Raw genomic sequence first — 20083 nt, 5'->3', positions numbered from 1 at the left:
ACTGTAGCAGTATCCTGACCAAAAAGCTCAAGGAGGCTGGTTCCATCGCCCTTTGAACTTTAAAACAGCTCAGGTGTTAAACACTGGCTATTATGGGATGACCTGATCTTAGAACTTGGTCCTCCTTTTTAAAATAATGTGACCGTAAACAGTTTGTCAGTAGAACCTCTACATAATATTATAGCGACGCTCAATATGTTTAATGAACCACCCTTAAAATTATTCATTTTCCACATGATTCCTTGTGTTTCAACATCACAAATATGACAAAGATATTACTAACGCGATAAGTATCATATGCCTCAATTACATAAATACAATCTCATTCTTGTTGACACAATGTCCCTTTTCTTTAATGTCAGAACTGCATACATTGCAAATAGTATATATTGTGCATCACTTAGACATCATTTACAAACACCAACAAATGTGCAAATAACTGTTTTCTGTACCAGTTCCAAGTTACAGTAATGTTGAACAATAAATATAAACAACTACAGTAGTGTTCAATTGCTCGAGATAATGACAATCGATAGTTTCGCAATACAGTAACAACGGATGGATGGATGGATTTGGATTTGAGAAAAATATGGAATTATCCTTCAGTATGAAATGACTAAGAAAGAGAACCAAGTGTGGCTGAATCCACACAACCACTGTGGCCCGTCTGGACTGACAAGTATAAAATAAAACAAAAATAACAAAAGTGAGGCAGGTTCAATATTTCCAGTTATTTTCAACAATACATTCCCTTGGCATATAAAAACAAAACCTATGAAACTGGTGAGGGACAACATGGAGTGAAAACTATAAAGTAACAAGAAAAACAATGGACTTGGTGGCGCTTTCTGGTTCAGCTTTCTTTCATCCAAAGTGCATTCTTCATTGCAAAAATATATATACATACCCTGGATAAACTAAATCAACTGACATGATATGCTGTCTTCTAGTAAATACATACAGTACCAGTGTTAAAACTATGTTATTACAGTTCAATATTGAGAAACATTTGAGAAGACGCAAATGTTAAAGTAACGTTAACATGTGAAATATACCCTCGGAACAATGGGTTCTAAGGGCCACCAACTTAACATTGACAACTTAGACTCAAGTCAGTTACAGTAGGCGTTGAAGCTTCACTAAAAACATAAATATGGTGTCAGCAGCGCAGCACATCAAACTAAAACAACAACTGTCATCATCCCAGACATAAGGTGCTTCCCTCCTTGCCATGATTGACACCTCTTCCTTCCCCTCTCCATCCTGATCCTCACACCCCTATTCCTCCACCCCTCACTCTTGGTCCCTCTTTCCTGGTCCTCACACCCTCTTCTTTCATCTTCCTTCCTTCATTTCTCCATCTTAGTCCTGATCCCCCTCTTTCTTCACCCCACTATCTCCATCCCTCCATTCTAAACACTGGGGGCCTGTTAGTATTTGAGAGTGACTCATCTTCATTACAGGTTACAGTAGCGTTTCACTATTTACAGTCTGAGGGAGGGGAGGGGCAGAGAGGTCCTGGGGATAATAAAGCTTCTTCTTCTTCTTGGGCCGCTAGTTAAACATGATGGATTCTGGGTCCTGGTTCATCATCTGGGCCATGTGACGGAGGACATCCTTCTTCGTGATGATGCCCAACAGACGCCTAGAGAGAGAGGGGGGGGGGGGGACACAAATCATTCCACCATACAATAAACCTCGGAATGATTCAACAGAGTCTATGGTCTTCATAAATCTAACACCAAAGTAAAATGAGCCCATTTTAGAATACTGGGCCCGTTTTCCCAAATGCATCTTAAGGCTAAGTTCATTGTTAGAACCTTTGTAGGAGCATAGTTAAATCTCCGAGCTGTTTCCCAAAACCCTCGTCACTACAGTTGCCCTTAAACGCTTGTTATTTAACTACTGCCTCAGACCACCAAGTGCGTCGTTAGATACTTTTTTGCCCTTTATACACAGAAGATCTCAGCTAATACAAAATCAACTTGTTTATCTGTCTTTCTGTGACCGCAGATAACATCAGAACGAATGTGACTACAAATACAAAGTCGCCAATGTCTTTGCAATTGTTACAAACAAGCGAAGGATATAAAGATGTTTCAAATGAAAACCAAGATGACTGTATTAAAAGATACATACAGTATAGACTATAAGGAATTCATTTCAAGTTAATTCAATTGAGTTTTATTTAGCTTGTAGGCTACGCTACTGTCTGTAATTTTTGCCTCAATATATTTCATGATGTATAGCCTACATGTGCGCAATGATGTGCCAAATCTTGATTTAGTGCATTATTATAGGGTAAGCATTAGAATAAGGCGCTTCAATATTTGTAGCCATAGGTGATAATATCTCATAGGAGCTGATCCGTCGTCAGTATTGTGGAATAATTCTAATGTTAAGGTAAGGTTTGAAAGGGAGAACGCTGATCCGAGAGCAGTGCTGTCTTTCTTTCGATCCTATTAGTATCGACACATGCCTCAACAACGCACTTAGCGAACGTTCTATCTGCGTGGTATTTTGGGAAATGCACGTTACATAATAATATGCCATTTAGCAGACGCTTTTATCCAAAGCGACTTACAGTCATGCGTGCATACATGTTTTTAGTGTATGGGTGGTCCCGGGGAATCGAACCCACTACCTTGGCGTTACAAGCGCCGTGCTCTACCAGCTGAGCTACAGAGGACTACATCTTCGGCAGTTGTAGAAAAGATGCATCGTTAAAACAGTCGTAAGCCTAAATTCCATCGCTATGGGAAACCGGGCCCTGGACTGTGTGTCGCTCATGGGCAACTGCTCGATGACTAAAATGTGAAACTTTCTAAACTAGCAGAAACTCTGGTGGATGAAGACTATGTTAGGTTGGTTGATCGGTTGATGACAGACTCACTCGCTTCTGGTGACCAGACACTGTCGGAGCCCCAGCTCGGATCACTAGACCCCCATAACCCTCACCCGCACACACTCATCCCTCACACACACCCCTCTCTCAGCCTTACCCGCTCCTGGTGACCAGACACTGTCTGAGCCCCAGCTTTCTGAAGATGTCCACCACAGTCTCCATGGGGGTGTGGTCTGTGACGGTGAAGGGGCTGAGGTTGAGGATGCGCCGCAGCTTCAGGGGCTGGGGGTCGCAGGCCTCGGCCACCTGGGGGGTGTCCTCCGTGAAGTAGACCACAGAGCTGCTCACCACCCCGTCCTGCTTCTGACGGGCAGTCTCTGAGAGGGAGGGAGAAATATCAGCTGTGACTCATCAGACACCACAGATAATACTCAATGAACTGACACATTAAATACAGTGTTCTTCAACACATGCTGATGTCTTTCTATGTGACTTACAATAGCTATGATCACAACTTCCTATTCATGTTCTCCAAACTATTATGTTTGGTGTTTAGTCTGTCATTTCACAGTGAAAACAACCTACTGTAACAGTCCCACTATTTTGTTCAATGGAAGCAGGCCTTTAAGCACAACATATATTGTTGTTGTAGAGGGAGGCCAGAGAGAGGTGGTCATTTTGGAAGTGGGCTGCTCATTTGAAAGTTTGATGGAGTGGGCCTTTGCTGAAAAGCTTCTTAAATACCAGCCCCTAATATCACGCTTGCACAGCCTTGGATATGAGTGTAGGTCGGTAGCACTGATATTTGGCAGCCTTGGCCACGTTACATAGGCTTACAGTACGTGGCCTTCAGATTGCAGGCCGACCTAAGACTTGAGTAAAGCAATTAGCAAGGTACTGTTCTCTTGCAGGTGTTATGGGCATCCTAGCTGTATGGAGAAGGTGCTTTTTGTATCCTTAAGTGTCCATGCATCCAAGACCTTCGAAATGTTTGAATCCTTCTTGATTGTAATGTGATTTCTGGATTTGAATAAAGTATTTAAAATGTGTGTGTGAGTGTGTTTGTGTGTGCGAGATCCAGGGTTAATGTCTTACTGATGGCCACAGTGAGGTCCCTGCGCTGGACGAAGCCGATGAGGCGCTCCGACTCTCGGGACACGACCACGGGGAAGCCGTTGTAGTCGGTGTCCTTGATGAGCGTCTCCACATCCTCCACTGTGGTGCTGTCCTGGGTCAACACGGCCAGGGGTGGCTCACTGCGCCTGGGACGCATCACATCCGTGGCCAGGGCCCTGTGTACGGATCACATATTAGGAGCTCTTAGGGTCTGTTTCTCAGACACAGATTAATCCCACTCCTGGAAGCAAAAGCATGCTCAAAGTATACAAATATATTTTTAGTTCAGGACTATGCTTAATTTGTGTCTGGTAAAACCAGCCCTTAGAGAAGGGATGACTCTTGACTACTGCAGGGTTGAGACTTGACTAGGGGCGAGGTTCCTCCCCTGAGAAGGAGGAACGACAAAGTTCCTAATATGTATCCCGTAATACATTTACATTTTAGTCATTTAGCAGACGCTCTTATCCAGAGCGACTTACAGTTAGTGAGTGCATACATTTTCATTAATACCTGTGCGTGAACTCGTCCCTGACGTCCAGGTAGGGGTAGCCATTGAGTTGGATATGGGACTCGTAGATACCCTCCTTCCCAAAGGCATCCGCTACCCACTTACTGGTGACGGCTGCGGCCATGAGGGGTACGATGTACTCCAGACCACCGGTCAGCTCAAACATAATGACCACCAGGGACACGGTCATCCTGGTCACACCTCCTATAACAACAACACAAAGGTGTCAACCTAATGACCTGAGTGTTTATTTTATAAAGTGTGAAGTAATCCCGCCCTGTTTCAGTCTGTTTTCATCCGTTTGGTGCCTAATGAACACAACCCTAATGAATAGGGACTCACCCAGACATGCGGCAGCGCCCACCATGGCGTAGAGCCCTGGGGTAACACAGTCGGCTCCGGGACGACACCAGTTCTTAAAGATGATCCAGTCGTGGTGGTGGTAGGCCATCTGCTCCACAGCGATGCCCACGATTCGCCCAGCGATGGCCCCCACAGCCATACTGGGAATGAACAGGCCAGACGGGATCTGGAGACAACACAGAGGACATAGAACAACATGGCGGAGAGGTGATCTGAACACAACAAATCAACCATGAGCACGGTTATCCTACTCACAATATCTGGGATCCAAACTTGGTAACACTTTATTTGAAGGGAGCTACATAAAGGACCTAACACTTTCATATTTCATAACCCACAGATAAGCAGTTCAGTAGCATTTCATAACTGCTTACGTCAGTTAACATAACCCTATCTAGCCATGCCGTACAGCATACTGACCTTCATGCCGAAGGTGAAGATGGTAATAACTATCTTAAAGATAAGAGCCAGGGCCAGCTGCCACAGAGCGGTGTAGACCCCGGGTCCAGCAGGGCGGTCTGGGATGTCGTCCACCGGACGGCTCATGTTGGGGTTATTAACGTAGTCACACAGCTGAGAGGACTCCAGCGCGCCGCAGTCGTTGAACAGCTCTGAGATGAGCTCGCTGGTGCTGCGCCGCGTGTACGGGTTAGGGAACGCCAGGACCGCGGTAATACCCGTTATCACGATCACCTTAATCAATCAAATGTATTAATAAAGCCTTTTTACATCAGCAGTTCTCACAAAGTGCTTTACAGTAAACCGGCAAAGACCCCAAAAAGCAAGCAAGAAGCAGAAACTGGCATTACATTTGAGTCATTTAGCAGATGCTCTTATCCAGAGCAACTTAGACACAATCAGTTAATTCAACTAAGATAGGCCAAATCACAATCATTGCACTAAAACATTCTTATAAATAGCTACTATCTACTAAATCAGTGCTAGTAAGCAAGTAAATCAATGCAAGAACTACCCTATGGGTCCTGGTCAAAAGTAGTGCACTATATTGGGAATAGGGTGCCACAGTTAGCTACCTCTAGGACGGGGTACTTCCCCAGCAGAGTGGTCTTCCTCCTCCTACACCAGGCGATGTTCCCCCGGATGAAGAGGGTTCCCCAGAGGCCCCCGAACACCCCCAGCAGGATGAACGGGACCAGCTCAGCCATGTACCAGGGGGTGTGGTACTCCACGTAGAACAGGACCAGTCTGCTGTTGCCGAACGGGTTGATGGCGCGCAGGGTGAAGGCTGCCACCAACGCAGCGAAGAAGGAGCGCCACAGCGTCTTCAGAGGGAAGTAGTAACTCACCTGAACAGGAAAGAGATACTTTAGTATTTAAAAGGAAATGGATCAAAAATAACAGCAACGTATCTGGAAGTGAGATGGAATTTGATTGGACACAGCAGGTGATTTCTAATGGACTTAAGTATACAACACCTCCTCCAGGCTGAAGAGAACTCCTCCAATCGGAGCTCCAAAGGCCACTGACACCCCAGCGGCAGCAGCAGCCGATAACACCTGCACAACAGACAAACCGAGTTACATACAGACTACACTAAATACTTGGATAAATTGTTTAATTTCTCCAAATTGTATTATTTCCCCAGAAATGGGAGCGTAATGGGCTACCACTGTACCTCTCTGCGCTTGCCCTCGTTCTTGCTGTACTTGGAGAACAGGGAGCAGAAGAGGTTACCACAGCAGCAGGCCACGTGGACCAGGGGTCCCTCCTTCCCCAGGCTGAGCCCGGAGGACACAGCCAGGACCAGGGTCACCGTCTTGATCAGCAGGGTCCACTTCCCCAGGTACCCCCGGATGATGAACCCACTCAGGATGGTCTTGATCTACACAAGACGACACACAGCATCCCCCTTTGGTATAACCTTTGCAACTGTGCAGTTATCTGAAATGAATAAACACTCTTAGAATGCTCTTCAGCCAATCAAAATGTAGTATTTAAAATACTATAGTATGGTTATTTTCTATTAGTGAACGCCAACATTTCAAACACTCACCTCAGGAATACCTGACCCACAGGCGTAGGGGGCAAAGACTCTTACTAGAGACACAGCCAGGAAAGAGAATAACAGCGCCCACAATACATACAGGAAGTAATTCAACACATATGCCCCGGCACCCTGGAGAAACAAGAACAGGTGGAATATATGGGTTTAATGACCTGATACACAATCATCCCACTCTCTATCACAACAAACACCAAGTTAAACCTCAGAAACTGAGAGTAGTTACATTTCCCCAAGCCACATCCCTTAATCTAGCCAAGTGACGTCTGTCGTTCGTCGGGCTAAAACACAAACTCAGTATTGTGGCTTTAATCAAGAGGATATCTGGTTAACGGTCATTGATCTGCTGACCTCAGAGTGACCAGTCATCAGCTCGGCCCACTTCTGCCACTGCGGACACTTGTCTCTGTCGTCAAAGGTGGTCTCGTTGGAGGTCCAGCAGCACTGCTCATGGCTGTAGTAGAACGCAGACAGACACACCCCTTCTTTTAGATCTGTCATCCAGTCCACAGCCAGGTCTATCACTCCTGCCAGCGTACCTACATGGGAGGACACACAGCATGAGACCACAGATCACTCTAAGAAAGGGAACGGGCATGCCTATCAAAAGGATCCAGACCAGACGTGGTATTTCACAACTCTGGCTGTGTGACTTTTGATTGGTTGTTAGAGAGCCATGTCATGTGTTTATGTTTGTGCAGTATGAATCTCGGCACCCAGAAGCAAATCTCATGTGTGCCATATCACAAGAGACTAGTGTAGTACCAAAGATGTAAGAGCTTTGCAGGATGCCTCTGTCTCTGTGGTTCCTACCTGTGAGCATTCCTATGAGCAGCATCACCACCCATCCTGACCAGGCATCCAGAAGACTCTTAATAAGCTCCCAGTAAGACTCCTTACTCTTGGTGGTGATCTAGAACAACCATCAATTAACCATCAATGGAGGTTCAATGGATCATCAGGTTAAATTAATGAGGTGGACATCAATAGTTTTTCTATGATGATGACGATTATGACGATGAAGAGGATGAAGAAGAAGAATAAGAAGAAGAAGAAGAAGAAGAAGAATTATATCCTCTGGGGATGAAGAAGAAGAAAATGCTTAGAGTGTAGAGCTGTGTGTGTGTGTGTGTGTGTGTGTGTGTGTGTGTGTGTGTGCGCCCCTCACCTTCCTATGGCGGTCTGTGTCGCGTGACTTTTCCCGGAGCCAGTCAATGGTGTGGAAGTCTTCATAGGTGCCCACGTCAGGGAAGGGCTCATCCAGGAAGTCCATCAGGTTCCCAGTACCATTCATCTCCTCTGAGGGAGTGGCCCCAGTACTGCTGGCCCCTGGTCAGAGAGACGAAAGAAGATTTCTTATTGTCTAATGCAGGCCTTCACACACTTCTGCTTTATCCCAACACCTCCAAAAGACACACACACACACACACAGAGGTTGAAGAGACCGCGAACCCAGCCAAGTCAGTTCTCCGATCCTCAACACTGTATGAAGCACTATGCTGCCAATAATGCCCATGAAATGTATGAAATTGTAATTCTTGGGATTCGGGTCACCAGACAGACCTTGTGATACTATGTCCAGATTAATTTTAGCTTCAGTTTGGACATTTGTCCAGAGCAGACAGTGGCCCTATTTTCATGTTCTTGTTGTTGATCATCATATATTTCACATGTATTATTTGCATTTTACTGCACATAACTACATTAGTAGCTTACTTGGATACATGGTCGCTATAATTCTGTCATTTTTTTCTCATAGGGTAGCTACGTCATGCAGAGGCAGTGAAAACAGTAACGTTACTGAGCAGTCAAGAATACAAGAGTAAGCTAGCTACATGCGGAACTTGCGGGCCATGCTTGAATACTGAATTACAAATCATTGATCAGTGACAGTGACAGAGGCCTTCATGTAGCTTTTAGATATACCTAGCTAAAGCAAGTAGATATGGATGTAATAAGACCGCTAACGTTGCTGCTAGCTAAGATTTGGCCAGATATCATTGCGTCTCCCTTTAATCAATATGCCATTATTAGACATGCAATGAAATTCACGCTTACCGTCTCCGTCCATTGTTCACACGATCCGACTTCTCAAAATAAAGACATCTATATCTCTTAGCTATATAATCACCAATATTGAATGCATTTTGATACGGTGATAGGTTGTCACCAGCCAAACCTGTTTAGAAAATAGAGAGAAGTGGACGTCATAGGCTTCTGCTTCCCACAATGCATTTGCTCAACCTGTCAACGCATGAAGGTGGACTTGTGAGTAGGGAAATGGCAGCACCTTGTGGCTGAAAGAAAAATCTAAAATGTGTATCCGTTTATTCATCTCAGTGTGTAGGCTACTGTTCACTCACAGAGAGACCACCAGACCACTAAACTGCCTCTATAGAGGGTTATTTGTGTGCTATTGTGTGTTGAAAATGTTTGTTCTTCTCTTCTTGACATGGCCTGCATATTCAGCCGCCTACTTGGGTCACAAGCTCTGTATGTCAGAGATTTGATACAGGAAAAATGAATGTATCACCGGATATTGTTCCAAATCAAATATATGCACCACTTTGAATACCTCTGTATAGTAAAACAATCACTTGATTTCGTTAAAATAGCAGTTAATAAACAGGCTATTGAATGTATTTGATCAGTTCAGAGTCTCCTAAATCTCTAGATGACATGTACATTTTAGTCATTTAGCAGATGCTCTTATCCAGAGCAACTTACAGGAGCAATTAGGGTTAAGTGCCTCGCTCAAGGGCACGTCAACAGATTTTTCACCTAGTCGGCTCAGGGATTAGAACCAGCGACCTTTACGGTTACTGGCACAACACTCTTAACCACTAAGCTACCTGCAATGCCCTAGTAGCAGCATAGCTTGTTTGGTCTTTTTAGTTGACATAGCAACCAAAGTGATGTCTTCTCCCATTTCCATCAGCCTTATTTTTAAAGGTACACACAGTCAGTTGTATTCTTATTTAATCTGGCAACCCTCCATGGGGCCCCACAGTTTCTAAAGAGACAAAGCTAGTGGTGAGAGGAAGAAGTCATTCCATAAACTTAAAAAGCATTTTCATCCTCTGTCTGTCTGTCTGTCTGTCTGTGTGTGTGTGTGTTCAGTGGCATAATGCCCATTGGGGGCACAAAGACATGTGCCCCCTCAGATCGTCCTGTTTTTTTATTTTTTTAGATGTTCAATGAATTACTCAACTTCATTTTTAAGCACATGTTTTATCATCATTATTTATAAAAAGGTCTGTCAGCTGTATTTTGCTGAGAGGGCACACTGACTGGACCAGGAAAAGAGTACCCCCCCTATTCTCCCCAGTAAGTGGTTTTGATTTTAGCTGCCGGTGCTGGGCAGGAGGTGCAGTGTGTTTGTAAATTACACTGAACAAAAATATAAATGCAACATGTAAAGTGATGGACTCATGTTTCATGAGCTGAAATAAAATATCCCAGATATTTTCCCTTTTTTCTCTCAAATTGTGTGCACAAATTTGTTTACATCCCTGTTAGTGAGCATTTCTCATTTGCCAAGATAATCCATCCAGGTGACAGGTGTGGCATACCAAGAAGCTGATTAAACAGCATGATCATTACACAGGTGCACCTTGTGCTGGGGACAATAAAAGGCCACTCTAAAATTTGCAGTTTTGTCACACAACATAGTCCCGTGTAGTTCAGTTGGTAGAGCATGGCGCTTGCAACGGCAGGGTTGTGGGTTCGATTCCCACGGGGGGCCAGCATGAAAAAATGTATGTTCTCACTAACTGTAAGTCGCTCTGGATAAGAGTGTCTGCTAAATGGCTAAAATGTAACATAATTCCACAGATATCTTAAGTTTTGAGGGTGTGTGCAATTGGCATGCTGACTGCAGGAATGTCCACCAGAGCTGTTGCCAGAGAATTGAATGTTAATTTCTCTACCATTAACCACCTCCAACGTCGTTTTAGAGAATTTGGCAGTACGTGCAACCGGCCTCACAACCGCAGACCACGTGTAACCACGCCAGCCCAGGACCTCCACATCCAGTTTCTTCACCTGCGGGATCATCTGAGACCAGCCACCCGGACAGCTGATGAAACTGAGGAGTATTTCTGTCTGTAATAAAGCCCTTCTGTGGCGAAAAACTCATTCTGATTGGCTGGGCCTGGATCCCCAGTAGGTTGGCCTGGCTCCCAAGTGGGTGGGCCTATGCCCACCCAGGCTTACCCATGGCAACGCCCCTGCCCAGCCATGTGAAATCCATAGATTAGGGCCTAATTAATTTATTTGAATTGACTAATTTCCTTATATTAACTGAGTAAAATCGATGAAATTGTTGCATGTTATGTTTACATTTTTGTTCAGTATAATTTGATCAAGCTATGTAGCCTATTGATTCCTTCTTGATGGAATAAATCAAACAAAAATATTTTGTTGTTTCTCTGTAATACTAGCCACCTAGCAGTTTTATGAAGTTAGGTTCCCTATCTAGCTGGCTAGCAAAAGCTATCTCCCAATCTCATAACTAGCTACCAAGCCATTTCAGGCTATCAATCAAGTTAGAGTAACTTGTCTAACTATCTTAGCTAAGATAACCTATGCAGAAAAATATACCTATTTTTTACATAGAATTAGGCATTATGATTATGGCTCTTGATTGCAGGGAAAAGGCTCTGTCTGGCGCACTTCCAGACATTTTTATAACATCCTGTCTGCATTTTAATAGCATCCTGCGTAGGCTACAACCTCCTCACTGTGTGTGTGGAAATGGGCATCACTGTAGATCTGAATGATGCTGTTGTTCAATGCGTCTGGCTCTCACTCAGTCACTCTCTCCTGACCACTGAGCAAAGCAGCGGCTGAAGCGAGCCTCCAAGGGGAGGGCAACATGTCAGCAAGCCACCACTCTCCTCCTCTCAACTGCAGATGATGTGTGCATGTTTTGAGTGAACTACTGATCTTTTGAAGAAGTTACTCCCTCCCAGCCCATGCTGGTAGTTGTAAACCCTAATTGGACAAAGTCTTTTGAACAAATTGAGCCTTGATAGGAACCTACTGGCCGTAGCTTCCTCTTGCTTCAACTGGCTGCAGTTCAGAAAGACAGGAGTAGAGAGAAGCAGTCGGGAGCCCTGGCTGCAGCTGACTGTGGCACAGAGAGACAGGAGTAGAGAGAAGCAGTCGGGAGCCCTGGCTGCAGCTGACTGTGGCACAGAGAGACAGGAGTAGAGAGAAGCAGTCGGGAGCCCTGGCTGCAGCTGACTGTGGCACAGAGAGACAGGGGGAGCAAGCAACTCGGGAGCCAGAGCTGAGCTGAGCCGGAGAGTGGCCACTCAGAGTGGGCAGCACTATGGATCCGGGGGTGTGCGCTCTGGAACTCCTCGGGGTCCTCTTCTCCATTGGTGCCTGGATCTGCTCGCTGGCCACCACCATCATGTCCACCTGGCTGACCCTGTCCACCGACCTGCTGCCCGCGGAGAGCTACGAGCTGGGCCTGTGGGAGACATGTGTGGTGCAGGACCTTGGAATTCTGGAGTGCAGACCCTATGACAGTCTCCTCGGCCTGCCCCCAGACATCAAACTAGCCCGGATCCTCATGTGTGTAACAGTGGCCACTGGCCTCCTGGGTCTCCTGCTAGCCATTCCTGGAATCTACTGGGTCAACAGCTGCAACAAGGGGTCTGAGGGGTTGAGGGTGAAGAGATTGATGAAGATGCTGGGGGGGATATTGTGCTTGGTCGCAGGGATACTGGGTCTCATACCTGTGTCTTACATCGCTCACCTGACGGTTATGCGGTTCTTCGATGAGGCCGTGCCAGCCATCGTGCCGCGATGGGAGTTTGGGGATGCCCTGTTTTGTGGCTGGACGGCAGGGTTTCTACACCTGGTGGCTGGCTCTCTGCTGGTCACCTCCTGCGTGTGCCTACAAGATGAGCCCTGCACCTTACAAATGCCCATACCGCTACAGAGAAGACATACACACGTACACACTACCAATACCCCACATAGGAAGAGGTCCATGGAATATGTTTGATAAGCTATTGAGATGTGAGAACAGTATTGTCAGTAACCTCTGCCCTGTCTCTATCAATGGTGAATAAAACGCTGCTTACCTAAAGCTTTTTCATGCTTATCTACATTAGCTAAAGTTATTGAGTACTCTTGCTGGGACAAATCTTTCTCCATATATTGAGACAGAATTTGCAAACAATGCTGGTACTTATTTCAGTCAGTCAGACAGGGTTTTGTGCATGTCATGTTTGCAAAAAATATCACCTACATTTATCAAACAGAAATTATTTTACGGAACCAAAGAGACTACAGTTTTTAAAGCTGCCATTTCTTCCTAATATGTTGCTATGCCTGCTGTAGGTACTGTGTAAGAGATACTGTGCAATGGTGACAATTTGATGACAAGCAGTATATTGTCTGTGAAATTACTGTAAGCTTCAACTCTGACCAAGGTTGATTATACTGTATGTCAATATATCAATGATTGTCTTGGATATCATATCTTATATTGTCTCTTGAATATCTTATCGCAATACCAGTTGTTCTTTACAGCATCTATCATCATTGTTGTCCAATTACTAAATGAAGCCAGTTTGAATGAAGCTGGTTTCTCACTAGGAAGTGCATAAAAAATTGATCCCTTCTTGATATTCTTATAGCCTACACAGTTACTCAATAAACAATGTGTTACAGGAATAATTAATCATACAAATTGTAAACAGAACAAAAGAGAAAAAGTATAACATATTGTAGAAAGCAAATAATAATGAATGTGAGGAATGTACAAAGTATTTTGGGAATGTGTGTTTAAATGGTGAAATATAAGGACTTGCTTGCTTGCCACAACTTGACAAGACAATGACTTCATGGATATTTGAGGATCTGATTGTATTAGTTTCATTTCTGCTGAAATTTCCACTATACATTCTCTCTAGTTAGAGGGCAATATTACTGATTTACCACATACATTATATAAGATATATACCAATATACATTATATTGTATATTGCTCTGTAGTACATATCCTATATCAGTTATATCCATACTGTGGAGAAATCTGTACATAAAAAAGTTGATATTATCAAATAAAGAAAGAACCTGACAGAAACCTGACCATGATTCATTCCTAAGCATCACAAACCACCTGCTTGTGTTACACAAGCTCAAACTGTTGCTAGACAACGATGAGGAAGTGAGTTTTCAAGTAAGGTGAGGTGACAGACCAAGTCCAGTGGAAACGGAGCTTAAGTTTAATTCCTGCTGATTTTGGTCTTGGTTCCTGGGCTAAGCTGTGGTTAATGAACATCATAATGATGAAACGTAATGTGAGGAATGTCAGATTTCCTAGACAGTGCCCATTACTTTGACAGTGTTACACAAGCTTGCTCAGGCAGGTCATGTTCTTATACTTCATTTTAAAATTTAATTTCTCCTTTATTTAGGCAGGTGAGTCCCATTGAGATATGAATCTCTTTCTCAAGGGTTCCCTGCATGGCCAAGCGGAAGCAACAGCCGTAAAATACTTCCTGTCTATTTCAATGCTATAATTACATTTCCAAATGAGACCATATTCCCAATGTAATGCATTACTTTTGACCAGGACCCATAGGGCTCTGGTCAAAAGTAGTACACTATTTAGGGAATAGGGCGCCATTTGGGACACACACTTGCTTCTGAGTCTGCTCTCCTACAGTTCCTCCCAGGTCTTCGCATTACGAGACCCCGCCTGGACTTTGAAATGCTCGGACTGCTCCCCACCGCCTCCTGTGTCCATGTTGTCCTCTGAAAGATCCCATTGTTGTCCCTTCACAATGGAAGTCATTATAGCTTCCTATGCTAATCGCTTGATCTATCATAGGCAGTGGTTGGTCCTACATCAGAGAAACACATGGAGCCAACCACTATATGTTAAACAGCAAACAGTTCTGTTGTCACATGTCACTTTGAAACACAATGAAAGGGAACATTCGAAAGCATTCTATTCTACTTCAATCTCAGTCACAGAACACTACAACAGCTCTGTTGTACAGTGCTGATACAGTTATGTTCCTTTCTCAGCATATCCTGCAATGCCTTGTAGGAGATGTCTATCACTTGGTGGTTAATGATTAGAGTCAGGGTGGTTAGGGTTATCACTATCGATTGTTAGGGTTAGGGTTATGGACAGGTTTGGTTCTAGGTTTGAGCCTGGATCGATGAAGTTCAATGAGTTGTATCGATCTATTCCTTCACTATCAACTTTACTGTAACAGCTTGTGTTGTTACAGACTCATTTACAACAGATTGTACTGTATGTACAGTCTTAGCAAACATCATCAAATGTTCCCCCTTGAAACATTATGGTAAAGGCAATAAAGACGAGGTAAGACAATGAGGTCAATGCCGAGGACAATAACTAAGAACTTCAATGCCAGGGTGAGTGATTACACAACGGTGGAAAATCCAGAATATGTTACACAACATCTAAAAAACAATAAACCTGTAATCTACTATCACCCTTCTATCTTAATGCCTGAGATTTACGTCAGCCAACGCCACTATGCCACGTAGTTATACTGTAGTAACGCTATGCTAAATATAGACTAGACCAGGGCTCTCCAAGTTAACCCTGTTCCTGGACAGCTACTGTCCTGCAGGTTTTCGCCTAATCTAGCGCACCTGATTCTAATAATACGCTGGTTGATTAGATGAACCAGGTTAGTTACAACTGGGGTTGGAGCAAAAACCTACAGGAGGGTAGCTCTCCAGGAACAGGGTTGAAGAGCCCTGGACTAGAGACTAGACCCACAGTCAGGTCCTTTAATATCCTGATTCTGCCCATGATGAGGGTGTGTCCTGCCCACTATAAAGGCCTCTGCATCCTTTAGCCAGACCACAACCAATCCTCTCAATGAGTTGAGTTCCTCTGCAGACCAAAAAAATGTTGGACCTGACTGAAAAAGCTATTTTGTTCCCTCCCAACAGTGTGCTGTCCACTGGATCTGACTGTACTGACTTTGTGGGTCTGCGATTGTCAAAACGCCTACGACAGTTTCTGCAAGAGCCAATATTTGACTTTAACACGATAACACCTTGGCCTGCGGCTCCTTACGGCCCCGAACGGAAGCCTCATTACAAGGGAACAATGTGGTCTAATAGGGGGGCAGACAGTGGCTGTGTCCCAAATTTCACCCTTTTCCCTTTATAGTGCTCTACATTTGGTCTCTGGTCAAAAGTAGTGCACAATATAGGGTATAGGGTGCCTTTTGGGAGGCAGACAGTTAGTAACTACCCAGAGTTCACCAGTCAGTGGGGGAGCTCTACAGAGTGCAGACTGCAAGGCACAGTCAGGGATAGAGGATAATTGAGGTCCTTGCCATGCGGTCTAAAACCGGAAGGAACACTCCTGTTGCTACTCCACATCAAAACAAATACAGTGTGTAATAAAATGGTATTTATTAAAACATTGTCTCTTTTAATCACATGATTTATCACAACTACAGTATGTCTGATTGAATTGTGTATGTGTATAATATTGTACCTGAACGTCAAGATCCCTTAAAAGTTGAAGAATACATTTTCAATATGATCAAATAAACAGCAACGGTGCAAATGTTGCATAATTGACAAAGAACTACATTCAATGGCATCAGCAAAACAAGTATGAAGTGTAAAACATATATTTAATGTAATCAGTTTTCAAACTCCCCTTGGAGTGATTGCAAGGCAATGCCTAAAGACAGGTGTGTTGCAAGTACGTCCTCAAAAAAGAGAGAGAGAGAGAGAGTGTGTTTGTTTGTGTTTGTGTTTGTGTACCCTCCCAATTACTGCTGCTCTACATGGAGCAGGCCTGTGTAGAGGAAACTGGGAAACAAGCTGTACGAACATAACAGAACACAACACAAACACACTTTGAAATACTCTTGACTAAAATAACGGTGCTTTTTTCTTATAAATTATAGCACAATCATTAGGTATAGGAATGTTACGAATCAATGTATGATCAATATAATCTGACATATTTTAAAGGGGCAATCTGCAGTTCAAACAATTAACAAAGTGGTTACCCCACCACTGTTTCGGTAAACAGCTGAGGGATGGGGCTGGAGAAACCCTCAAATTCATAGACAGACCTATGGATGCGAGGACTGACCATCCATGATACCAGAGGGTAGTGCATACGGCCCAATACATCACTGGGGCCAAGCTTCCTGCCATCCAGGACCTATATACTAGATTGTCAAAAACTCCAGTCACCCTAAGTCATAGACTGTTCTCTTTGCTACCCCACGGCAAGCGGTACCGGAGCGCCAAGTCTAGGTCCAAAAGGCTCCTTAACAGCTTCTACCCCCAAGCTATAAGACTGCTGAACAATTAATCAAATGGCAATCCGGACTATTTACATTGACTCCCCCCCTCCATTTGTTTTTACACTTCTGCTACTCGCTGTTTATTATCTATGTATAGTCACTTTACCCCTACCTACATGTACAAATTACCTCAACTAGCCTGTACCCCCGCACATTGACTCGGGACCGGTACCCCCTGGATATAGCCTCGTTATTGTTATGTAAATGTATTGTGTTACTTTTTATTTTACTTTAGTTTATTTAGTAAATATTTTCTTAACTCTATTTCTTGAACTGCATTGTTGGTTAAGGGCTTGTAAGTAAGCATTTCACGGTACCTGTTGTATTCGGCACATGTGACAAATTTGATATTATAGTTTTAACGCTATACAGTGTTTGTTTACAATTACATTGTTTACAAAGAATGGAGTAAAACAAGCTTATATATATATATATATATATATATATTTATATTTATGTATTTGGGGTTCTGATAGGGTACGACAGTCGAACTAAGCTCATGACGCATTTATAAGTTATATTCTTCAAGAATCAACGTGTATACAAAACATTAAAAACACCTGCTCTTTCCATGACATAGACTGACCAGGTGAATCCAGGTGAAAGGTATGATCCCTTATTGATGTCACTTGTTCCGAGGGCAAAGGGAAGGGGGGGGGGGGGGGTGCAACTCAATATTAGGGAGGTGTTCCTAATGTTTGGTATACTCAGTGAATATAATTAATTTAAAATTCAAAAATTGTATGTAACAATTGCAGATTGCTCCTTTAAGTCGTTATACAGGGTTCTCATACTAACCATATAGTTTCATCAAATGGCTATTCTGCTTCAATGCTTCAACTACAACATTTAATATGGTCAACTCAGATGTCTGTTTTCAGAAACAAACAAAAATCACAAGTGCTCATCAGAGTGGAAGGCGGGATTGTCCCTGGCCTGAGATTTACTCAGACTATCCCTACTGTGTCCCACAGACCCAGGGGACAATGTCCCAACACTTGACCCATCAAAGTGTCGTGCCTCTGGACGAGAAGGCTCCACTCTGGGTCCTATCTTGACAGGGAACCTGTAGGAGATGAAGATGACTCCACTGATGATCACCATGAACGACCCTATGATCCCGACCCCGATACCTGCCCCCGCGGACTGGGTCACAGGTGCAGGGGGCATGTGGAAGTTCGGAGGGAACGCAATCGTTTGGTTGGTCACCACTGAGTTCAAGTTCCACAGGAGAGGTATGAGAGAACACACGGCTGACAACAAGCACAGAGTACCAGCCATTGTGAACGCACAGCGAATAGGTGTCTGCTTCTCCAGTCCGAAATAGACGTTCCTGAGTGCGTAGACGGCGGCGGCGTTCCCACAGCACCCCAAGATCAGCGCTAGTAGAACGAGCACCTGGGCCGTGGCGACCTCCGGGGGCGTGAAGCCGTCCGACAGCGCCATACTCTGACAATACATGACCCTGAACTTAGAGGTCACGAGTGTATGGCTATAGAAACACACCCTCCAGATCCCGACCCAGGCCACTCCTGAGGTGATGAAGGTTAAGTCGGCCACGTGCCAGACCCTCCACTGGATGAGTCCAAGGGTCACCGCGGTAAGGACCCAACCCACGGCGCTCAACCACAGGCTGACGAACTGAGGGTGAGCCGTGTGAACCAGGTATGTCATATCATAACACTGAGAGAGCCTCACCTTAAACAGATAGCCAAGATAATCCACCGACAGTCCTCTTAGTCTGCCTACAGACGAACTGAAGCCCCCTCATCTCTTAATGATCCTGTTTTTCACCCTCAGGCTCCAGACTCACACCTCATATTAAGGAAGAGGCTTGGATACGTCGTCGTTTTTCACAGATCCGGTCCTGCGGTCTCTAGGATACCTGGAAAACAAAGCACCTGCTTCCCTCTGAGAGGAAAAAAAACATGAATGTGGTGACAGCAGGCAGCTAACACACCTGTGAATGTGAAGAGCCTCAACACAATACAATACATACTTGAGGAGGAAAGACACTGTGAGAACAACGACTGAATGGCTGAGGCAACTGGTGCCATGACACAGTCTACAAACATGGGAATTACATTGGGGATTAAATGCAGTGGATAGGGACACATCAATTAGATGTTTTCAATAGATTCTATGTCCCCATTTGAACTACCTCAAAGCTGTAGTATGACGCAGGTTTATTGCATGCCATAATGTAGCACACAGAATCAACTTTTATAAGAGTATGACAAATGTGGGCAAAAACAAATAAATGTACATGTAATTACTGAGGTTGTTGTTCAAATGAACAAATTAGTTCAAAGACACATGCAAACCCAGAATATTATGTGAACACATTCATTGAATATATTACAGTGGGTTAAAGCATATACTATACTTTTAGAAAACCTTGACAAATGTCATTAAACAACCTAATCCCCATGTCGACTTTGAGCACCCAAGTATCACTATGAAAATCTAGCAATTTGTTTACCTTGTCTGAAAATTGCCTTTATAAATCAACTGTATGACGTAAAAGCCTGACAAAGCATGGTAGATCGATAATCAAATACACAGGATGTGGTGATAAATCGAAATACAAACGGACATCTGACGAACAACACATTACCTCTGTTAGTTCTGACAGGGTTGTGGTGGTGAGAGCTACAGATCAGCAGGCAGTGTACCGGGCCGGCCATTCATCTTCATGTATGAAAATTGGCCATTTATATACCACTGTAAACAAGAAAAAGCCGACACTTCCTCGTCTTGGACTACATAAAGTCACAGTCATACTATCTCTGTGAACATAAAATCTCTGTGAATGATTGACTCTTTTATTGCTATTCACCAGAAAGAGGAAGGGAAGGCAGGGCTAATTAACCATCAGG

General features: G+C 44.0%; 3 protein-coding genes across 3 annotated transcripts; 1 reads left to right on the top strand and 2 right to left on the bottom strand.

The window, feature by feature from the left end:
- Positions 1 to 331: 331 nt before the first annotated feature.
- Positions 332 to 9058, bottom strand: LOC311112354 (H(+)/Cl(-) exchange transporter 4-like). Its single transcript, XM_084155436.1, has 14 exons — positions 8917 to 9058; positions 8027 to 8187; positions 7672 to 7771; positions 7210 to 7397; positions 6850 to 6972; positions 6472 to 6678; positions 6272 to 6352; positions 5870 to 6142; positions 5256 to 5528; positions 4815 to 5001; positions 4475 to 4676; positions 3941 to 4137; positions 3003 to 3222; positions 332 to 1645 (listed from the first exon to the last, which is right to left on the bottom strand). Exons 1-14 carry the CDS (start codon positions 8927 to 8929, stop codon positions 1555 to 1557), a joined length of 2316 nt encoding a protein of 771 aa, XP_084011562.1. The 5' UTR covers positions 8930 to 9058; the 3' UTR covers positions 332 to 1554.
- Positions 9059 to 12193: 3135 nt separating this feature from the next.
- On the top strand, positions 12194 to 12877 carry LOC311112380 (putative claudin-24; the record flags this gene model as incomplete). Its single annotated transcript, XM_084155488.1, has 1 exon — positions 12194 to 12877. One exon carries the CDS (start codon positions 12194 to 12196, stop codon positions 12875 to 12877), a length of 684 nt encoding a protein of 227 aa, XP_084011614.1.
- Positions 12878 to 18098: 5221 nt separating this feature from the next.
- Positions 18099 to 18878, bottom strand: LOC311112376 (claudin-34-like; the record flags this gene model as incomplete). The annotated part of the gene is made up of 1 exon (XM_084155484.1): positions 18099 to 18878. One exon carries the CDS (start codon positions 18876 to 18878, stop codon positions 18099 to 18101), a length of 780 nt encoding a protein of 259 aa, XP_084011610.1.
- Positions 18879 to 20083: the final 1205 nt, after the last annotated feature.

This window comes from Coregonus lavaretus (assembly GCF_964263955.1).
Source record: "Coregonus lavaretus genome assembly, chromosome: 38".
Classification (NCBI taxonomy): Eukaryota; Metazoa; Chordata; class Actinopteri; order Salmoniformes; family Salmonidae; genus Coregonus; species Coregonus lavaretus.
This window is presented reverse-complemented; position numbering and strand designations above follow the sequence as displayed.

What these genes read in the sequence shown, in the direction of transcription:
- LOC311112354 (XM_084155436.1), bottom strand. An exon ending in GTGGGTCAGGTATTCCTGAG is followed by an intron (nt 6,679 to 6,849) that starts GTGAGTGTTTGA and finishes CGTCTTGTGTAG; the next exon opens with ATCAAGACCATCCTGAGTGG. An exon ending in GGACCTCACTGTGGCCATCA is followed by an intron (nt 3,223 to 3,940) that starts GTAAGACATTAA and finishes CCTCCCTCTCAG; the next exon opens with AGACTGCCCGTCAGAAGCAG.